We start from the raw sequence: 21,639 nt of genomic DNA on the forward strand, positions 1-21,639 counted from the left end.
TTGCCAATAGTATCAAGAAGGGCGATCGGGCGATAGTTCGCAGGATCGGCCCGACAGCCCTTCTTGTATATAGGAACTACAATTGCCTTGGACCAAGAAGAGGGAAGCCTCCTGCTAATTGTGATCTGAAAAAATAGCTCGTGGATACATTTGGCCCAGTGTACACTATGCTTTTTGAGCATAAGATTTGATATTTGTTCAGGGCCAGCAGCTCTCGAATTTTTCACCTTAGAGATTGCAAATTCAATCTCTTTACAGGAAGGTGTAATGTCCCAAGTGGAAATTATCATATCGGACGGCGGGAGAACTACGAATACAGGTTTTTCATATAGTGGAGTCAAATATTCTCGCCAATTGTCACTTGAAATTTCATTTGAAATTGCTGGAGTAGATTTCGAGCGGCCTTTATTAAAATGGCCCAGATTTCACGTGTATTTTTCTGTACCAGAAGTTTTAGCATTGTTTCTGCTCGTCCTTGATCGATGATGATTAGATGTGATCTTAGCCAATTTCGGTATAATTGCCACCGCTTCTTGACTTCCATTGCCTTACAATGCGGGCCACTCAGCTCTCTTTTGATTTGCCTAAGATCTTTCCTTAATATTTTTTTTGCCGCTGCTATTTCAGAGCTATATAGGTGTTTTGGCAATGACCCGAAGACTCTGAAAACTTGAGTTGAAAATTGTCTGAGTTTGGTCCATCAGCAGCGGCGTGTACTCTGTCTGGAGTACGTTTAGACTGTGGCTTAGATGGGCAATAGCCGATCCATTAGTTCTCAATCGATTGCCTGCGGCATTTGATTGTAGTTGGTGCGAGTATTTTTCTGACATGTTACAATGCTCTTCACACCAAACAAGTTGCAGCATATCATGATCGCTAGATGACATCGGCTGCACATTAAGAGAAATGGCTTTTTCAAGAAAATCTGTCGAGGCCCAAATATAATCAAGAGTATTTGTTCGAGCCATGCTATGCCACGTGGGATTAGCAGGAGAGTCGCCTTGAATTGTTCCATTTAACATCTGACAGTTGCGTTCCAGGAGATCCTTAGCCCAAGTTTGGCCTCTCGGAATGACTTCGGGATCAGGCAACCGAACATTTGACTTGGTAAGTAAAGGTCTCAGTTGAGGTCTCCACAGATGAGTACGGAAACGTTATTGTGTTCTAGAAAAGTGCGATCGATTTCATTCAATACTGACTGGATGAAAGATGTTGATGAGATCATAGCGGGATTCCAATATCCACTTATTATTAAGAGATTAGAAACAGTGGCTCTCAGCGAAAGTTTGATCAAAGTGCTTTGCACAAATGGATTTGGGTTCGTGGAGGCTACCAACGTCCACCAGTTCCGGATTTTCAAAAGAGTTATTAGACCTGCAAAAGGCCGGCCTTTTGGGTTCTTACCAGCTGGGTTTATCAGCGTAGTAAAACCATTGCGTGTAGGGGGATCTCGTAGCCACGTTTCTTGTAAACATATGACGAATACATTCTCCAAAGGTTCGTGGAATGTATTAAATAAATGCGTGAATCCTCTCATATTCCATGACAGTAGAATTAGCTCTTGTTGTTTGGCGTTGGGTCATTGCTATTTACGTGGTCTGTTTGGAAATCTTTTCGCGTTGTTGGCTCTTCTTTCAAATGACTGATGAATGGCGGCGTCTAGAATATCGGGAGATGAAGCTAGAGACTGACGCAGGGCCGCTCGCTTGGCGGCTCCATGGCTTACTTCATGGTCAAGATTTGTCTTCGAGGATGAAATGAATCTCGGGGCAGGTGGCTCGAGAGTAAGATCAAAACCATAGACCAAAAGATCTTCATTTGCTTGAAGTAGCATGTTTTTTACAGCCGCTGAGGAAATGTGAAGAAGGACTTGGTCGGAAGACGTTTCAGTGATATATTCCACAATTTTAATATCATCTGATGAGATTGCTCGCAATGGTGGAATACAAGCAAGCCATTTTAGGATATTTCCTCTGTTTAAATTGACTTCGTTGCCATCTGAGTGGATGTTTTGGAGACGGAGTTTCCACTTGCATGCTTGAGTCTCAAGGTTGCCGGGTCCGGAGACTCGCTGAGCTAGAGGCAAACACGATTTTAGCTGATTCGACGTTTGTTTAGGATTTAACCTCGAGCTTAGCGCTTGCTGAGGAGGCCTTTTCGTCATGGGAGAAAATTGACGATCGTTGGGTCTTGCCTGCGGTATCCTCAAAGCTTTGTTTGCCTCTAGATTCCTCATCGTTGAAGACCCAGTTGATTTTGCAGCTTGGGCTTCAATAGAGACAATGGTGGAATTCTCGGGATCAGCTGAGTAAGTCGATAAATTGCATAAGTCAACAGAGGGATCAGTAATGCCATTATCAGAGGAAGAGTCATTGGATGCTATACGCCGGCGTTTTGCCGAGATATTTGAAGGACTCAGTGTGGCACCTGTCGATCTTAATGGAGCATTGCTGGCAATGCTCTTCGCAGTAGTTGTATGAGTTGATCGAGTGAACAAGCTTGTCTTCTTCGGAGTTATGTTTCTTATGTATTTTTTTTACCTTTTGTTGTATTTGTTTCGGTGAAGTACATTTTTTTTTTTGGATTGCTGTGCTTGTTTTCCAGATAACTTTTACTTTCAAGGGTTGTATTAATTGTTTTTGCCGGACCTTTGAATATGTTAAATGAATTCACTGAGGTGGAGGTTTGAGCTGGTGCGCTTCCTTAAGCGGAATTGCATTTAATGCGAGACTGCTCGCTTGAGGGACTGGACCTTGCATATTCTGGTTTGGATCTCGAGCATCATGAGAGGGAGCCAACAGACTTGGTGGTGGACCAGGCTGTGAAGGTTCATTAGGAGCTGTCACAGATGCAGTTATAGGTTGAGAATGATGAGATCCAGGTGAAGTCTCGTGTCTTTGGGGCGCCCCGTGCGGGGATGGTTGTATTTTTTCGCATCCATTTCAGAGTCCAGGAGGCCCTCCATTAAGGCATCGTTTTGACAGTGATGCCGTGCAGCTAAATCACTCAGCCTGTCTTGCCATCTCACAGCATTTTCAGCATTAGTTGTCATTTGAACTTGAAGAAAACTCAAAGTGTTCTAATTTGTCAGTTTTAGATATTAAATTGGAAATGGCAGCACCTTGATCACTTATAGTTCCAATCGGTGATTCAAAGATTTTTGTGAATGGTGCTAGGGCAACAGCAGAGGCGGCTAGCACATTGTTATGTATCTGAGAAAGCGCTTCAGATGAAATGCCAAACGATTGAGGTGCAAAATCATGGAGTGACGAAGAGCAGGGCGAATTGTCCAGATTGTAATGCGGATTGAAGGTGGAACATTTTTTTGCAAAATTCATTGGATGAACTTCTTCGCCGAACTGAGGTTGCATAGGGTGTGGAGTACTCTCATTCAGCGTTGGATTTTCGTGCAAGGGCGGTATGATGGAAGTGCGTTTTGCCTTGAGCTCAGCAACTCTTTGCAGGCGACTTGCACGAGCAATCGCACTCCGATCGAGGTGAGTGGGGGGTGGATTGGATTTTGGTGCTAAGAGTTGGAGTACTTGAAGGATTGGCATCAATGGACTGTTCATTTATACTCGACATAGAGGGTCGCCCAACATCCGGTGCTTGGTAGGCCAAAGCACTGTCGTTCTCAGGTTCAGTACATTCAAGTGCTGCTCCTAAAGTAACTCGACCTGCTGGTTTTAATATGGTGAGATCAATTGGAGAGCAAGTTGGATTGGTTGTAAGTAGAGAACATGGAATATTAACAGGGGGCCTCAATACATTTTTGGCGTTGACCAAGCCAATCTGTAGACAACGCGGCTGAGCCGGGAAACAACTAGAGGTTTTCTCCTGTAGCAGAGTGTCTTTGGCAGTAAGAGGACAGTTCGACGCCATAGTAGGCATAGATAGTCGTTTGTTATTCAGAGCTTGTTTGGAACTCAAGTTATTCGTCGGGAGGTTTTCCACTCCTAGATTTGAGATTTTTAGCAGTTCTTCATCAGTCACTAAGTGTGATGGGAGACCTTTTTCTGTCCAAAAATCAACAACATTTGTAGAATTACTGTTCTGCAAGGGTGCATGGGCCGTAGAGACCGATTTCATCAGTCGTGATGTGACTGACGCTTTAGCGTCAGACCGAAGCACCGCAATGGCGGCTGAAACGCTGGGTGAATTCAGCAGATCCACGCTGGACACTCGGTGTGCTAACAAGTCTGTTTCGCTGGCAGGCGTGCTTACAGAAAGTTCACCGTTAGAAGCTGGATTGCATTCGAGATTGATAGCAGGGATGCCTAGTGAGCAAGAGTTGTCCAACTGGGCTGCTGGGGCTTCCGATGAAACAATAGGCAGCACAGATGGATTTAAGTCATCAGCTGGCACGCCTCGCTCGTCGAGGGACGACGATGCTGGGGGCGTTAGAGAACTGGTGCCCCCTGTTGTTATTGGGCTTGTTGGTGTTAATGAGCTATTTGCAGCCATAAGCGTGCAACCAGTTGTTTTGCTTACCTTAGCCCCGGCGACAGCTTTCATCCTGGACCAAGGGTTTGTCGAGCGCCGTTGCATTGAAGATTTTTTCCGGGTTAGTGGGCCGTCTGCCAGTAGGGTCATTGTTTACGTCGCCACGGCCAAAAGGAGCACAATCAAACGGGGAGAGCAAGGGAGCGGACTGGGACTCTGCTCCTTGACCCGCTAGCTCTTTGTGCAATTGAGGTGACACAGCTCCTCAGAAGAGCCCTACAGACGGCAGAAAAGCAGCACAGCCAAACAGGAGTCACAGCAGTCGCCCTTTACGCGGCCGGGCTTCATGCTGCAAGGGTTGCTGGGCTCCTGTTTTGAATCCTCACTTCCTGGAATGGGCGGAGCTCAACAGTGGGCGGGGCTTCAACCCGCGTTGCAGCGGTTCTCTCGCTCGCCAACAGCCGCCTTACACAAAGCAAGGGGCGCGAGGGGAACACGCTGTGATGAAATGTAATTGGATTCAGGAGGGAATAATCCGACAGCCAAACAGCAGGAGTCACAGCAGTCGCCCTTTGCGTGGCCGGGCTTCACAGATCTGTTTCATTGTAGGTGCACCATTCTGGGGAATGCCTCTGACCTTTGTACATGTGCTATTTATTGTAAGTGATTTCTGGCTAATTGACATCTTCTGTTCTTCAAACAAATAAAACCAAGAAACATTGAACACATGTATGTTGGAGTTCTCAATTTACTTGCAAACGTAATACAACCACCCAACAAAAAAGACCGATTTTTTACAAATTCGTTTTTAAAAACATTTTAATGAATTATAATACAGGGAGAACGGTTGTCGCACCTCTCCTGATGTATAGAACTATGCTCGACTCTGCATCAGTTTTGGGTCTCTGAAATGGATTATTCACAAATGAGATCCGTGGTGTCAGATTTGTTTTCTCTGCGTGAAACTGACATCACTTGACTGGTGGAGAAGAGAAATCGTTGATTTACTTCATTGTGAGAAACCAAATAATTTAGTATGTTTGTCGAATGCATTACTGCTTTGAGCAAATGTGGGTTTCAAGAGAACACAAGTCTGATTAGATTTGTGAACCGCCACAAAAGTCACGTTTTGCTCACATTTCTCTTGGTGTAAGAAAGCAGGGTTTAACGTTAGGAAGGATGGTTAATTACCATTAGACTCACTTTGCCTCATTACAAAATAATAAAGTAATGAAATCGACTTGATTTGACCAAATTGATACAATGATGTTGCATTTACTTGCTCTAGAAGCTGTACTTTGTAGAATTTGAAATAATTCTGTAGAGTCCTGCTTAGTTTCACAGAGTTACTGCTACCGCCACTTGGTGGAGCGGATTTACCGCCGGATTACTAGTGGTAGTAGGTGGTGTTTGTTAGTCCCCACTTCTTGGCATCCATAGGACATCATGAGGCTTTAGACGGAATTTCCGGCGGCTGTAATTCCTCTGATTATTGCCGATTTTTGCTGGATGGCAGTGCGGTAATGCAGCGGTTCCTTTACCTCCGATTGTTACCACACTGCTGTACTCCTAATGAGCCCCTACACAGTTCCGCTGATTCAGAGTGAAAACGATGTATTCAAACCGATTTGTACATATTAGAGATTTGAGCTTTTTGAAAATGTCTGTTCTTTTTTTTCCCTCCCAATAGTTTTAGGTCCGTTTATTTGAAATGGGCGTTGACCCCACTTACCCACGAGTCACGACCATTTTGGACTTCCTTTCTCTTCCTCTTCAGCCTATCACATGCAGCGATACCACATGGACGTAGCTCGGGCACGTAGCCGGCCACATGGCATGCTGCGCATTGTGTGTCTGCCGAAAAGGACTGCTGTCGGGGCACTCTCCCTGCTTGTGAGAGGGCACTGTGTCCTCTCGATCACGCACTACAGAGTGTGCTATGCATGACCTTTAACCCGAGTAAGTAGTCTTATTTGTGAGGATATGCAACTTGGCTACTGGTTTACTGAGCACACAGTTGGCAAAAGGAAATAAACTGCTTCAGTATTACTTTGCATTTATGAAAATGTTTCAACTGAGAATACTTGCTGCATGGACGTCATGGTACAAACACTACTACCACTGAACTTGGGACGCTTTAGCCCAGTAAACAAGATTGCGTCAAATACCATTTTTAATGTTTTCTCCAAATGCATCAGTTTTACTTTATATTCCACACCAGAGCGATTATTGAAATCCTTAAGTGTTAGAATTATTTTCGGTAAGCTATAACTTATAATTCAATTTTCCTTTGCAACACTATGTTCAGTAGAAAGTGTGACCTTGTCAAGGGGAAGTGGGACCTGTAAAAGGAACATCGTCACGGGGAAACGTGACGTGGCAAAGGCATGTCCAGAGGGGCACCAGGCTCTTTAAATACTGCTCACCGTCACCTAAATCATTTTTTAAAAATATTAAACCGTCGTCTTAATCCCTTTTTAAAGAGTTCCCCTCCCCCCACCAGACAGCCTTTGCCCTCCCTCCAGGGGGGGGCTACCCCCAGTTTGAAGACCATTGCCTTTATGTAATCTGCAGAACCATTTAGGCAGGTGTCCGGGGCATTGGGCATGTTGATTGTAAATTCTGAAACATGCACAATGCAAGAGCACCAGCATGTCACAAACATGCCTTTGCCACTCTCACATAGTGAAGTGTACAGATGTCACTCACACAGAAAATAATAGTTGACTGTCTTTCTATTTGAAAGGTACACCACAAAATGTAAGTGGCCATTGAATACAAGGCATTAGAAACCAATGTACTTTTGGAAAGTAATCTTGAAAGCATGCGTTCCACGAGGATGTACTGTACTGTAGGGCACATTACCACCTAAGCCCTCCCTTATTATTTTTGTGTTTGTATTTATTTACGAACAGGGTGTCATTTTGAACTGCCATGACATACAAAGAAGGCAATAACAGAGAGCAGAGGCAGTAATAAGGTGCCTGTACATCAGAGCATTGTTGGATTGAATTACTTCTACCTGCTGGTGGTGCGATTAGAATAGGCACATATCCCAGAGACAGGGATTGGAGGATATGACAGCATTTCTAACATTGAGAGCCAGAGCAAAGCATGTACAAATTACATATTCTGGAGAAGGCATCCGCTTTACTGCAGCAATATTACTTACTCTGGGTTTATCGGGACCAAGGATCATAAAATGTCACTTCTGTGATGTCATCAGGAAGTAGGTCTAAGACGAATATATAATAAAGTTGAATGGATGCCCCAGACTTCGTGGGATCTGCCTTCTTGGAAAGCAATCTTCCAATACACCCACTTTAAAATGTACTCGTAAAACTACCAAACTGGAAAAGGTGTGGAATGTTAATAAAGTGCTTTCCTGAAAACTGGAGCACTTTGAAATGGGAGAGATGTTCTCAGTGATGGTTGTGAAGGCACTGTGAAGCAAGACGCAGACTCAAAATTCAAACTTTATTAACTTAAATGTCGGGATGGTTGAAGACCTAACTTGCTCTATGCTGAGGTGGGATTTCCTCACCTGAACGAAACTAAGGAAAGTCTGAGTCAAGAGTTCAACTAAGAAGTCTGTACGTGTCCAAAACCTATCCTTGCCCTTGCAACTAAAGCTAACCAATGTGTAGGGATGTCAATAATGAAAGAAATGGTGATCAACATAAAGTTCAAAGGTTTGTCCAGCTCTTGGCTTTTCTTTCAGCTTCCCTTCCCCAAGTTCAAGAAAAGTTCTATAAAGGTTTTAAGATAGTTCAAACTAGTTCCACAAATCTTGGGGTTCCCTTCCCAAAGTTTCAAGCAACACAGTTGGCTCCATCCTCAAGACAGCATTTGTAGAACATCAAGTCTCAGGATTCCCTTCCCAAGACATCAATGTAGCAATTGATTATTGTTTCAGTCTTTCAAAGTTCAACACAATTGCAGGCCAATTTGACTCTCATTCTGGTTTACATCATCTGCTCACTTGCTCCTTCTTGGTATATTTTACAATGTCTTTGGCTTTCACAATTCTGAGCTCCCTGATCTAGGTGCAGTTATCAGACCCCACGGTCCACCCGTTACAGTTTGCGCAACCAGGAACACCAAGCTCTTCAGCCCACATAGGTTCTTCTGTAGGTGCCCTGTGTACAGATTCATTCACTTGGCTCCTTTTATTGGCCTCTTGGCACTGTTTCCATTAATCAAATTCACTTTAAGGTGGTCTTAGGTCTTCCCACTTTCTGTCGCACTCTATCACACTTGTGCTCTTTTGTTTTGTTTTGCACTTTCATATATTTTCTATGGCTTTTGCCAATACTTGTTCCCTCTGGATCTTTTGACAATGTTCATACTTTATTGGCTTTAGCCAATGCTTGTTTTCTCTCATACGTTCTTTTCTTAAGGGACCTGCTTCCCATGCATTCTTATAACGTTCCTTATATGTATTCTCGAATGCTTTATGGTTCGCAACACTCCGTAAGTCTTGCAAGTATTTTGAAACTGAGCAGGAAATTCAAAAATGCTTTTCCATACAAGTTTGTTCACAAGCAAGCAGTCCTGACCTGGAGTCCAACTTGCTTTCATACGCGGTCAAGGAGGGAGCACGCTGGGGCCATAAAAAACACAATGGACTCGCCACTGTATGTCGGGCTCTCCACCTTCGTACACTGCTTATTCCTCAATCGCTCTCTGGGTTTATTTCTCCTGTCTTCCTTGTTGGGAGAGAGTTTTCTTCGCCGCTCGTTGGCACCAGGGAAAAGGTGAGCTTTGTTTGCTCCCAATCCCTCTCTTGCATCCGCCTGCCTTCAGGGCTTCTCCAGGTGCAGGTCTCGGACCTATGGCAGCCTCTCGCCTTGGCATCTGTGTCTCGCTTCACGGATCAGGTCTCCTGCTCTCTCACGTCCCTCTTTAGTACAGCTTCTCGGCATGCACCAGCTTGTTTCCTTGGCTTATCTCTCCTTGCTCGCTTCGATCTGCACCTAAGGGAGCTATTTATCCCATCCTGCCTAAACAGGTGCAGGTAATTTCCCTTCCATATTTGATTACGGTACTTTCTGTACTCCATGTCCATCTTCCTCGTACCAAAGTGTTTTATTTGTCTCCTTCTTTGCTCAGTACCAAAGTGGTGTTGTGAACTTTGATTGTGAAGGGGAGGATAGGGAAAGGGCCTACATCAGCCTATAAAGGATGGGGGGGGGGGGGGGATAGTTGGTTCTTCAGTAGGGAAAGGGGGGGATATCATGTCGTTCCTGTGGGCACCCCAATCCCCAAGGTTACCCCCCAACCCAACCCAGGTGATCCTTCCTTGCTTCTCCACTCTCAGGGTCGGGATCAAAAAGCAGTGGCCTTTTCCTGGCCACCTAAGAATAGGATCCAAGGGGAGTAGGAGTAAGAATACCCTTGGGTTTCTCACATATGACACCGTTTACATTATTCTCCTAGTGTTGCTTCTACTTGAAATGTAAGTAAAGGTGATGGAGTTAAACATCTTTTTTCCAAGTTTCATTTAATGTTTTGTATCTTTGTTCCCGCAACTAATATGTTTGTATGTCAGTATCTGTTGTATCTGCATGACTAATCGATATATATATAAAAAACAAAGGAGTGTTTGTGGGTTTGTATGTGGCGTTGACCTTGGGGACGTAACTCCTCATGAATGGTGAGGTCTGGTGTCCTGAATTTTGCATGGAATATTCTTTATTTCATTGCCGAAACAATGCAGCTATTTCTAGCTCAATGGGTCATTCCGTTCCCGATATAATTATCTTTTTGTTATTTTTCAGCATTGCGTTTTGTGTTCGGCACGCAATCTACAGGTCATTTGTAGAAAGTGCTCATCATCGCGCTGTCTGTGCTGAACTGGGCCTGCATTTTCTTTTGTTTTCTGTCTTTCTTTTCATTGATGTCTTTTGCAATAAACTCGATACATGTTAATTTCACTAATTAATTGAACACCACATTTTTATTTACCTCCTGAATTAAATTCTCACATGAATATTGTATTTGTATGCTTACTCTGATTGTCGGCAGTGTGTGTTCATCACCGACAATGGTCACCACTGCTAACAACACTGCAAATAATCAGAGTAAGCATACAAATATGATATTAATGTGACAATTTAAAGCTGAGATAAAATTTGGTGTCCAATTAATTAGTGAAATTAATATGCATCACGTTTTATCTTTGTGGCAAACGACAATTTTCATCTTTTTCGTTGGAATATGAAACAAAATGAGAATGGATATTGCGGTCGAAGCCGGGTACCTAGGCTAGTCATATTATAAAACTGCACTGTTGACATTTGCACTGTACAGAAATTGGGTCTACTTATATTTATTGATTTCTTTTTTTTTGTTGTTTTTTCCTTTCTTTTCCTCTTGATCCCCATTTTTTCAAAGGTATTTTAATGATATTTGCAAGTTACCTGGGCGTGCGATCAGAGCGAGAATGCTTCGCGTATCTTTCCTCATCGGCATCGTCTTGCTCCTCGTTATAGGAGGCCTGTCTGCCTTTCTTCCCAATATCAAAGAGGATGGAATGCACACCTTCAAAAGGCAGTGGGACTCGAGGAGCCTTCCACCTGTTAACGCCTTCACCCTAATCATGCAAACATTCAACCGAACTGACGTGTTACTGAAACTTTTGAACCACTACCAGGCAGTTCCAAATTTACACAAAGTGATTGTTGTATGGAATAATATTGGGGAGAAGACCCCAGAGGAGCTCTGGAAGTCGCTTGGACCTCACCCGGTCCCCGTAGTCTTTGAAGAGCAGACTGTAAACCGAATGAGAAACCGACTGCAAGAGTTTTCTACGCTGGAAACTGATGGTAAGCCCTCTAGCGCAAAATGTGAGAAGCACTGTTTTTTTCTTATATTGAAAAGTAAGGCTCTTTTTCAACTAATGGCAGCTATAAATTAAATCTAGTACTGTTTTTCTTGTAATCCAGAATTTAATTTCTAGAATACCCAGAGAAATGTGCTGCTTCAACAAATCCCCCAGTCGCACCCACCGTTCTGTGAGCAAGAGTACATTGGATATTTAAGGTTATAAGAACCCAACAACAAAACTCAACCTGTGGGAGAAATGGAAACCTTAAACTTTAATCTCATTTCATACATGCAGGTGATGTTCATCCCGTCCTTTTCTTTTGTATTCTGGGACTTGTAGTCCTATATTTTTAATGGACATGCTGAAACTACAATGCCCATCATGCAAACGAAAAAAGGCTTCTTTGTGCTTCTCCTGCAGTGCAATGATTGATTGGTGATTATCATCTTTTACTGACTGGGCACGTAGGACGTTGAGGGAGCCTCTGCTGCTGAATGTTTCAATGACGGCCCCTCCAAATCTATACATTTTCTCTTATGCGTTCTTTAAAAAGCAACAGCCTTGAAATTAACGCACTCTAAACTTAATCTTGTGCGTATTTGCTGTGCAGAACTAAAAAATATAAGCCAACGTCGGTAGGGAACTGCTTGAATGAATGTGAAGCTGGGTAATTAAATGTGCAGTGGCACAGATGGAGACATTGTTTGACGCTACTGACAAACGGGAGACCTTTAACCATCAAAAACCTCATTAACAACCTGCAAGTGGCAAATTGATATACACAGAAGATGTTACAAACGAGCTGTAACGGCACAACACCCCATTTCTGGATTGGTTGGGCGAGATAAGTACACAGTTGTCCAGATCAAATGACAGAACTTGGACCATCATTAAAGTCCAAACAGGCCATAATGGATAACTATGCACAACAAATGCAACAGAAACTGGACCAGAGCAGCACGGCTGTAGCCGCACTCAAAGATGGTCAGGCACTGGCAACAGTTGCGACATTGAGTACCTCCCTTGAGACCATGCTAGTGGAGGTAAGGATGAACGTTATGCTGATGTGACAGTAGCTGAGATCACTGGTGGAGAGAGTGGGGAATCTCGGAGAAAAGAAATTACTGAAACAAACCAAAACTTGGTTAAATCAGGTGGAGGAAATAACCAAGCGAACAACTGTACTGGAAAATAGGACAGCTGATGGCAAAGAGGGGGGTAGATGAAACAAAATCGGAATAAAATGCCTGCAAGAGGGCAAGGCCTCTCTAATTATATTGAACACCTAATAGTGCAAGAAATAGGACCCAGGAAGTTATCCCAAGGCTTCATAATTGAAAGGGCACATTGGACCCTAACCAAAGGTCCCCCAACCCCTACTTTGGGATTCCTGCCGAAACCAGTAATGGAGAAAATTCTTAATTCTAAATACAGAGCAGTGACCCTGAGATTCTCCAGAAAAGGAGGTTGGATCAAAGGAGCTACCTCAGACTTGGCCATATACGATTACTACAAGACACGGGTCCAAAGACCACACAAGTTTACATCAATTTAAAGAGCTACTGCTACAAAACCAAATTAAATATGTTCGCATATCCAGCTAAACTGAAAGTGTTGTATAAAGGTAACTTAGTCTTTTTTATAATCGTGAGGAGGCATGCCAATGGATGGCCCCAATAACCTGGGGAATCTACAGACGACATAAATACGAATACAGACGCAGATAAGACATTAAACACCAAATCAGCAAAAATGCCTTCTGCACACGAAAAACAATGACCAGGAAGAGCTATCAGATACTCCCAGAAATGAGGCAAAAAGATCTTGATGCACATGGCCAAAACAAGGTGGAAACATTCTCTCCTTAAAGAGATTTGACTTATTTCAAGACATTCTGAAACTTCCATATGACATTGGAGACTTTGAGTCAGGCCCAGAGCAGACTGTGCCCCACAAAAGGACCGTGCTAAGGTTGCTCTACAGCAAAAAGCGAAGGCTGATGCAGTGTGTGATTGGAATCTCCCCAACATATTATACATGCAGGGGTGGGTGTGTGTGTGTTGTGACAAACCTAGTAATATCGTCACTGATTCTCTGGATGGAAGCTTCTCTTAAGTGGCCAGGGAAATGCAGGAGCTACCTGACTCGGACCCTGGGGGTGGGTATCTGTGGGAGGACCACATAGGGGAAGATATAACTCTATATGTACATAACAAAAACACTGAACCAAAATAACCTTGCAGCCATGACTCCCATGTACCTTTTTGTATGGCCTATTGTGACATAGTTACTAATCTCCCAAGTTTCCCAACCTACCACCCCGTTTACCCCCCTCCACCTCTTTCCCATTTTAGTATTGAGACTGGTTAGAGGGCGTGATCAATGAAGACGACCAGAATCTGTAAGCCAACTACACATTAGTCTTTAGAAAATATGGACCAATGCTGGGAATTTTTAAACTGCCACAGCTGACTGAGGTCGGTGAGAGAAGCAGCTGAGAGAAAGGTGGCTGATTTAGAGGCAGCTGAGAGACAATCCGCTGAGAGAGAGGTAGAGTCGGAAGCTGTTGGCAACTTGTTCTGATGCTAGTCAGGACACCAGAGACAAGCCGCTTGTAAGAAGCAGCACATAGGCTGACACGAATGGTGTGCAGGTAAACCGAGCCAAAAAAAGAAGCTTATCGCTTGATGACCCTGTAGCTGCCCAGAGCGAAGGAAAGCAACGTGGGAGATCCCAATTGAACATATTCAAGAAACTGACACGGATGAGAACATTGTTAAGAAAGGGGCAGTGACCCAGTATTTCAAAGAAGGGATTTATCCATATTCAAATAGTGTTGAAGGTGGGTCAGCGACCCAATCCTTGAGAGGAAAATGTGCTACACATGTGAATAGTATTGAGAGAGTGTCAGAGACCCCACACTTGAAAAGAGGATTTTAAACTGAAACTAACTTTGACACAAGAGTGTCAGTAAACCATTAGTGGAAAAACATTGTCACGTGGGTAAGTGAATTGAGAAAGCAAAAGCCCCGGCAGGTTAGTGAACCAGACAGTCTGGAACACTCACCCAAGAGAGGAAAAGAAAAGGAAGTAAAGTGATATCCCGGAAGTATAGTAAAGCAGGAGTGCGAAAAGTAAGTGAAGTGATATCCTAGCTAATAGATCATGAAGATTTTGTTTTTGATATTTTGACCGATCCGAGGGAATGAAGTTGTTCTTCTAGCTTGGATCGTCTGTTAGTAAACTAGCCATTACCACAGATTGAGATTGTACTGGGTCCTCTCTCCACTCGGTTCCCTCAATATATTTGTGTTCTTGCTCTCTTGTCTGGTTGAGCGACCCGGTAATTACAGGGACCAGTTTGTTCTAATCTCTCATAGGGCCTGTGCCATTTGGATAGAATTTTGTTTTCAGAAGTAGGTAACAAAACAATAACTTTTTGCCCAATCGAGAATTACCTCAGGGTAGCCTTGTTATTGTAGGGTCTTTTGTTGTTGTTGAGCTTTTGAGGTGGGAATTAACTATAGCTCGGACTGTGGTCATATGTTCTTTCAAACGTTGGGCTGTCTGAGATGGGGGCAACAAGGCTTCTTCTCTCTCCTGCCACGTCTCCTTCAACCTGTCTTAACACACATCTTGGGGTTCCCGACCATATAAGAGTTTGAATGGGGAAAACCATAGGGAGGATTGGGGAGTTTTTCAAATGGTGAACAGGGCCAGGGTATCATTCTGTCCCAATTTCTTCCATCCGCTTCCACCAATTTCCAAAGGAAAAACCTTTAAAGGTTATCTAAACGCTCCGCCAGACCATCATTTGAGGGTGATACACTGAGGTCTGGAGTGTTTTTTTTAATTTTTTTTTTAATATGAAGGATTTGTTTTGTCTCAGCCATTAGCTTACTCATAAAAGTAGTATTATTCCTTTTAAAGAACAAGCTTCATGATACCTTGTCGCATCATTCAGTATTACCAGGATATATCGGTTTCCCAGCTTAAAAGGTTCAAGTGGCCCCACAATGTCCTTATTAATGTGTAAATATGGAATGTCAATAATTGGTAAAGATTGGAGTGGGGCTGGAGGTAGTGTGTGAGCACTGGCTTTCTGGCACGGCATAGGTGAGAACACCTTTTTCGCATTGCCAAACATACCGGGCCAGCATAATCGGTTCACCAACTGTCCCTGTGTTTTGGCTGTACCTAAATGTCTGCACATTAGATGTGAATGGTCGATTTCTAATACCATGCTCTGGTGGGTTTTGGGGACAACAATGTGTGATCTGGTGTTCTTCTGAATTGGTGTCACCTCTAAAGGAGCCCCTGTTTAATAAAGAATGGTCCTTCTTTCTTCTTCCCCTCCTCTTCTAAGACTGTAAAAAAAGCCTAGGCTAGTATGGGATCGTTGGGTTGTGCAAATGCAAGGTCTGGGATAATATCAGGTTCATCCCCCTGGGGGTTGGGTTTCAATATCTCCGATGATGGTGTAGGGTCTTCATCTCCCTCCCCAAGGCCCCTCTCGCCTCTTTCAGTCTTATTAGGTTGGGTGCTTTCCACAATCTCATGGGATGGGGCTTATTGCATAATTCCCTGAGCTATCTTCTCTCCCCTTTTTACAGTGTAGGGGTCCTTCCCGTTCTTTTGCATTAGGATCTCAACATCACACGGTAGTCCGGATCTACTACCTCTGCCAAAATATCCAAGCCAAGTCTCCACGCTAGCCCTGACTTGATGATAGTTTCCTTTCAGGGGTATCAGAACTAGGTCTGTAGGGAGTAGCACTCTCGTCTCCTGGTTGCAGGGTTTCCTGTCGGCTACTAGCTAAATCAAAGCTAATGGATTCTTTGAAAGCTGTAGTCAGACTGGTAGCCCGCTCACTCAATTTTATAGACTCGACGGTCCCCGCGTTTGTATCAGTTGAGTCCGATACCACTCCTGGCACCATATGTAAGAGATCAAGAGTAAGACTCTGACACAGTGGGTCTCATTAGTTGGTCAGTCTGGAAACAAGGGTGCCGGTAAGGTCACCGGCACCCTTGTTTCCAGACCGGCAAACTGTGTTTGCCTGCCGTGGCCGTTGTGCCTGACAGGTCTGACCCTGCTGCGCGCAGCGGCCACAGTAAGCAAACACTTCACAGAAGCGCCAGCACAGTTAGCAATGGTGCCAGTGCTTCCGTGTCCATACCCCCATGGGAATGAGGATTTACATTTTGCCGGCGCCTGACTTCCTGGGCCACCTGAGATATCTTCTGGTGGGACCGGGAAGTCAGGCGCTGGTAAAATTATTATGGGTCTGGCGGCAACCCACAGGTAGCACCGGCAGGGTTACTGCCAGACACCGTAACGAGGCCCAGTGACATGTTAAATGTTGGTTACAGACTTGTATTGTCAGAATAATAAGAGGGGTTGGGCAAATCCTATCAATCCCTAACTCTACGAGGGGTTTCCCTGCCTCAACACAACTAAGGAATGTCTGTCAGGATGTTAAATAAAGAGTCCTCAGTCCTGTGTACAAAACCCTGAAGTGACCCTTACGTGCTAAACTAAATAAAAGGTGAAAAGGGGATTTCTCTGAGCTAAAATCTAGCTTATTGTGGAAGTTTTGAACAGTGCAGAAATTAAAAGGAATAATGTTCCACCAGGAAAGGGGTTCTCCCTTCCCCTTCTGGTTGCTTTAAATATTGTTTTATCACAGTTCCAATTTATCCAAGACGGAAGACTCTTCCCTTGAATCTTCTCCACAAAATAATTTCCCTTATCCTTAAGCGATCTGGTTCTCCCTTTTCCATTTTATCATTGTTCCACGATTCCAAAAAGGGGTTCTGAACCCGGTGCTTTCCTTAGTTCCTCTCTCCCTGGTATTCTCTCCTGTCAGAGTATTGTAGTTTATCCTTAAAAAGGGGTATGGGTCCTCCCTTTGATCAATGTTACATACTTTAAAGGTGGGGTTTTTAACCCACTTGCTCACTTCTTCTTTCACCCCTGGTTTACTCTCCTGCCAGGTTGTCGCAATGTTCCTATTTTGGTGTGAGTCCCAAACTCGCTGTTTTGCCTGGTTCACCATACTGCAAGGGCATCTTCGCGTTCTTTTCACTTTCTTTTGCCCAAGAAATAGCCCTGCTCCAGTACTGGGTCACTTATCTTTTCCTTGCAAGCTTTGTATCCATTGTACTGTCTTTGCTTGAGTTTTCAACAATGTTTGGTTCTGTATTATTTTTACTGTCTTCACTTAGGCTTTTCCCAATGTTCGTATCAATTCTATTGCCTTCAGCTAAGCATTTCACAATGTTTGTGTCTGGACCAAGTCTATGGCCTTCTCGGTTTGGGATCTCGAGTTGAGGGCAGCATGCAGTATTCTCCAGCATGGGGTCTGGCATGGATTCACATGCTCATGAATATTCCCCGTCGTCAGGCTGGGAATCCTCGGTAAAGAAAAAAACCAGTATCAGTTTCGTTTCTGATCTGTCTTTCGTAGTAGTAACCAATCACTGGTCTCTGCGTCATACTGACCACAGCCAATGACTGCCCTCTACCTAAGCACCACCTCTGGCAGCCATCTTCAGATTTTTACCGCACGTTCATGTGTTGGGATCCTCGTGCTATTGCTCTCGAGCGTTAGTGCTATTTTTCACGTTTTTTGCTCAAAAACTTCGTTTTTTCGGTCAAAAGAGCCTCAAGCTCCACCGACTCTCCATCCGATCAACGGGGACCCGTGTCGGATTCGTCTGCGCCCCTCAAGGGTGAAGATTTCGTCGAGCGACGCCCGGAAAGCTGTTCAGGGTCTGCCCTGGATGCCAGCTGCAGAACGTCTTTAAGGAGGACGAACACTCCTTTTGTCTCTACTGCCTACATGAGGACAAGACGCACGTGGAGAAGGACTGTGCGTCTTGCGGCAATATGTCGGAGCGGACCATGAAGGACCGCCATCAACGTCTTGCCAACTGGCTGGAAGGGAAGAGCCCGTCAGGCGAGAAGAAGAGGAAGAAATCCGAGCGGTCTTCTAAGACCTTTGAGGACGCCCCGGCGACGGGGGTCCAACACAAGGCCAAGCACCGCAAGTCCGCTGGCACCGGGAGCGCCGCACGGTCGGGCTCTACGGGCGCCAGGCAGGGCGCACCCTCCCCGGCACCTTCATCTACGAGCCAACGCTCTGGGTCGGGTAAGAGGAAGGGCGAGCACCCGGCGAAGCTCCTGGAGAAGCCCCGGTCGAGCTCGAAGGCCCCATCGGAGGGGGAGCGAGGCAGTGTCCCCCCCCCTCAAGGATAAGGCGGTGAGCACCACCTAAGGTGGTGAAGGCCTTAATCCATCCGGCCAAGCCCTCTATCCCACCAGGGCTTCTCCACCCGACGAGATTGGTTCGTTCCACTCCATGATCGCCAGGGCATCAGAGCTTTTCCAACTCTGCCCTGAGGAGAAGAAAAAGGAAGGATTCCTTTATCAACGGCGCGAGGCCAAGAGGAAGACGGTCCTCGCGGTGCCTCTACTGGACGACATTTGGGATGAAGGCCTCGCCCTCCTCAAGAACCCTTCCACTACGCCAGCTAGAAGAGACCGGTACGAGAAGAAGTACCGGGTCCCGGACGCGGCCCCCCTGTGCCTCCGGGCGCAGCCTACCCCGGACTCTGTCGTCTCCGCGGCGGCCAGGAAGAAAGCGGGGGGGGGTGCGGCCTCCACATCGACTTCCCCACCGGACGGCGAGGGAAAGAAATTGGACACTATGGGACGCAGGGTCATCTCGTCTGCAGTGACGACGATTAAAGCGGCCAACGCCTTGGCTATCGTGGCCCGCTACGACAGGGAGCTATGGCACAAGCTGGCTCCCCTGCTGGACTTCCTACCGGACGACAAGAGGGCGGATGCCCTGGAGATCCTACAGGAAGGTGAGGTGGCGTCGGACCACGCCATCACTATTGCGACGGACATCGCCGACACTGGGTTTCGCCAGTTGGGCAACGGCGTGTGCCTTAGGCGGCGTGGATGGCTCAAGGCTACGGACTTCGGTCAAGACGTACAGACCAGAGTCCTGGACATGCCGTTCGACGGGAACAACCTGTTTGGGAAAACAGTGGACGATTCCCTCCAGGCCATTAAAGCGGACACTGAGACGGCCCGGGCCCTTGGGGTTCTGCAGCAACGACGGACGCCCTTTCGGAGCAGCGGAGGCAAGGGCGCCTCCAAAGGTTCCGGCGGCGGTTTCTCCACCTACCATCAAGCGGCCCGCTCGTCGTCTCAGGAGGCCTACAGAGGACGTGGCAAGTCTGGCGGACCCCGCAGTCGTCGCCAAGGAGGTCAAGGCGGCAAAGCCTCGTCGAAACAGGATTGAACCGACGGTGGGGTCGGGCCCCCACCGATGCACTCCGGTGGGAGGCCGGCTGGCGAGCTTCGTCAGCGTGTGGGAGTCCATCTCCACCGACCGTTGGGTCTGGACGCCTTAGCCTGGGGCCACGCGCTCGAGTTTCAAAGAAGGTGCCCGCGCGTCCCCCCCGTGGCCAGAAAAGAGCTTCACGTCCCTCAGCTTCTCCTGGAGGTAAGGGCGATGCTCAGGAAGGGCGCCATCGAACTCGTCCCAAAGAGGCTTCGGGGCTCCGGAGTTTACTCGAGATACTTCCTCGTGAAGAAGAAGACGGGAGGATGGCGCTCCATCCTAGACCTGCGACGTCTGAACAAATTCATCAAGGCGCAGAAGTTCCGGATGGTTACCCTCCAGCACGTCCTGGGTCAGCTGGAGGAAGGAGACTTCCTGTCGTCGTTGGATTTGGAGGATGCCTACTTCCATATTCCCATCCTAAAGGGGTACCGAAAATTCCTCAGGTTTGTGGTCCAAAGGTGTCACTACCAGTTCAAAGCCCTCCCCTTCGGACTACGGTCGGCACCCAGGGTATTCACCAAGTGCCTTGCACCGGTGGCAGCGCAGCTGCGCCGCGAGGGGATCCACGTCTACCCCTACCTGGACGACTGGCTCATCCGGGCCAAGACGAGGGAGCTCGCCGTGGAGCACACGGCAAGGACCGTCCAACTTCTCACGGACCTGGGATTCTCCGTGAACTACGCCAAGTCCCACCTGGTACCCGCGCAAAACGCACTGTTTCTGGGAGCGAAGCTCGACACAGTGTCCCTTCGGGCCTCCCCGTCGGAGGAAAGGACCAGGTCCATCCTGGGCAAGGTACAGCGGATGTTGGCTTCCGACGCGGCCAAGGTGAGGTCCATCAAGTCCCTCCTCGGAATGATGTCTTCTTGCATCTACCTCATTCCCATGTGCAGGCTCCGGATGCGCCCGTTGCAGGAGTTCCTGGACGCACGCTGGATCCAACCGACGGGCGGCTTCGAGGAGAGGATCACACTCGACGAGAGTTTCCGGCGCGCGGTCCGGTGGTGGGGTACCCGCGCGCATCTGACGGCGGGCATGGACTTCCAGACCCCAGACCACCAGGAGACAGTGACCACGGATGCCTCCCTGGAAGGGTGGGGAGCGCACACCGAAAATATACACGCGAGGGGCCTTTGGCTCCCGACGGAGAAGTCCCTCCATATCAACGTCCTGGAGCTCCGTGCAGTGTTCTGGGCCCTCAGGTCCTTCCTTCCGTCCCTCAAGGGCAAGGTGGTGAGGATCTTCACCGACAACACCACCACCATGTTTTACATCAGGAAACAGGGCGGAACCAGGTCCCCAGCACTGTCCAAGGAGGCGCAGGACCTGTGGCATTGGGCCGTCGCCCAAAGGATGTTTCTGGTGCCGTTTCATCTGGCAGGGATAAAAAACACCATCGCCGACTCACTCAGCAGGGAGCTGCGCTCGTGCCACGAGTGGGAACTACGGCAGGATCTAGTGGATCGCTTCTTCCGACGGTGGGGCACACCCAGATCGACCTGTTCGCGACGGCGATGAACTCCAAGTGCCGGAGGTTCGCCAGCAGGTTTCCCCAGGCAAGGAGCATGGGCGATGCTTTCTCGTTCCCCTGGGAGGGCCTGTTCCTCTACGCGTTCCCTCCTTTGCCACTGCTAATCCGGCTCGTCAACCAGCTCAAGAGGTCACGGTGCAGGATGATCCTCGTAGCACCTGCGTGGCCGAGGCAGATATGGTTCCCGGACCTTCTGGACTTGTCAACGTCCCCGCCAATCAAGCTGCCAGTGGACGCGGATCTACTCTCCAGGGAAGGAGGTGCCATCCTCCACCACGACCCGAAATCGCTGAACTTGCAGGCCTGGCTCCTGCATCGCTAGAGTTTGGAGGATACGACATACCGGCCGATTGCAGAGAGGTTCTTGCAAAGGCCAGGGCGTCCTCGACTCTTAAATGCTACGGACATAAATGGAAGAGGTTCTCTGTCTGGTGCCACGCACAGAAGATTAACCCTCTACGGATTACGGCTCCC

At 46.8% G+C, this 21,639-nt stretch overlaps 1 protein-coding gene across 5 annotated transcripts in view; it reads left to right on the forward strand.

Annotated features, from left to right (window-relative positions):
* The window catches only part of EXTL2 (exostosin like glycosyltransferase 2), a 159,500-nt gene that overhangs the window by 110,566 nt on the left and 27,295 nt on the right, over nt 1-21,639 (forward strand). For all 5 annotated transcript variants that reach the window (XM_069641568.1, XM_069641569.1, XM_069641571.1 and 2 more), the window contains one exon: nt 10,840-11,270. In XM_069641568.1, coding sequence (XP_069497669.1) covers nt 10,840-11,270 — 431 coding nt within the window. The remainder of the gene's footprint in view (nt 1-10,839; nt 11,271-21,639) is intronic.

Source organism: Ambystoma mexicanum, chromosome 1q, assembly GCF_040938575.1.
Source record: "Ambystoma mexicanum isolate Mex_15411 chromosome 1q, UKY_AmexF1_1, whole genome shotgun sequence".
NCBI lineage: Eukaryota > Metazoa > Chordata > Amphibia > Caudata > Ambystomatidae > Ambystoma > Ambystoma mexicanum.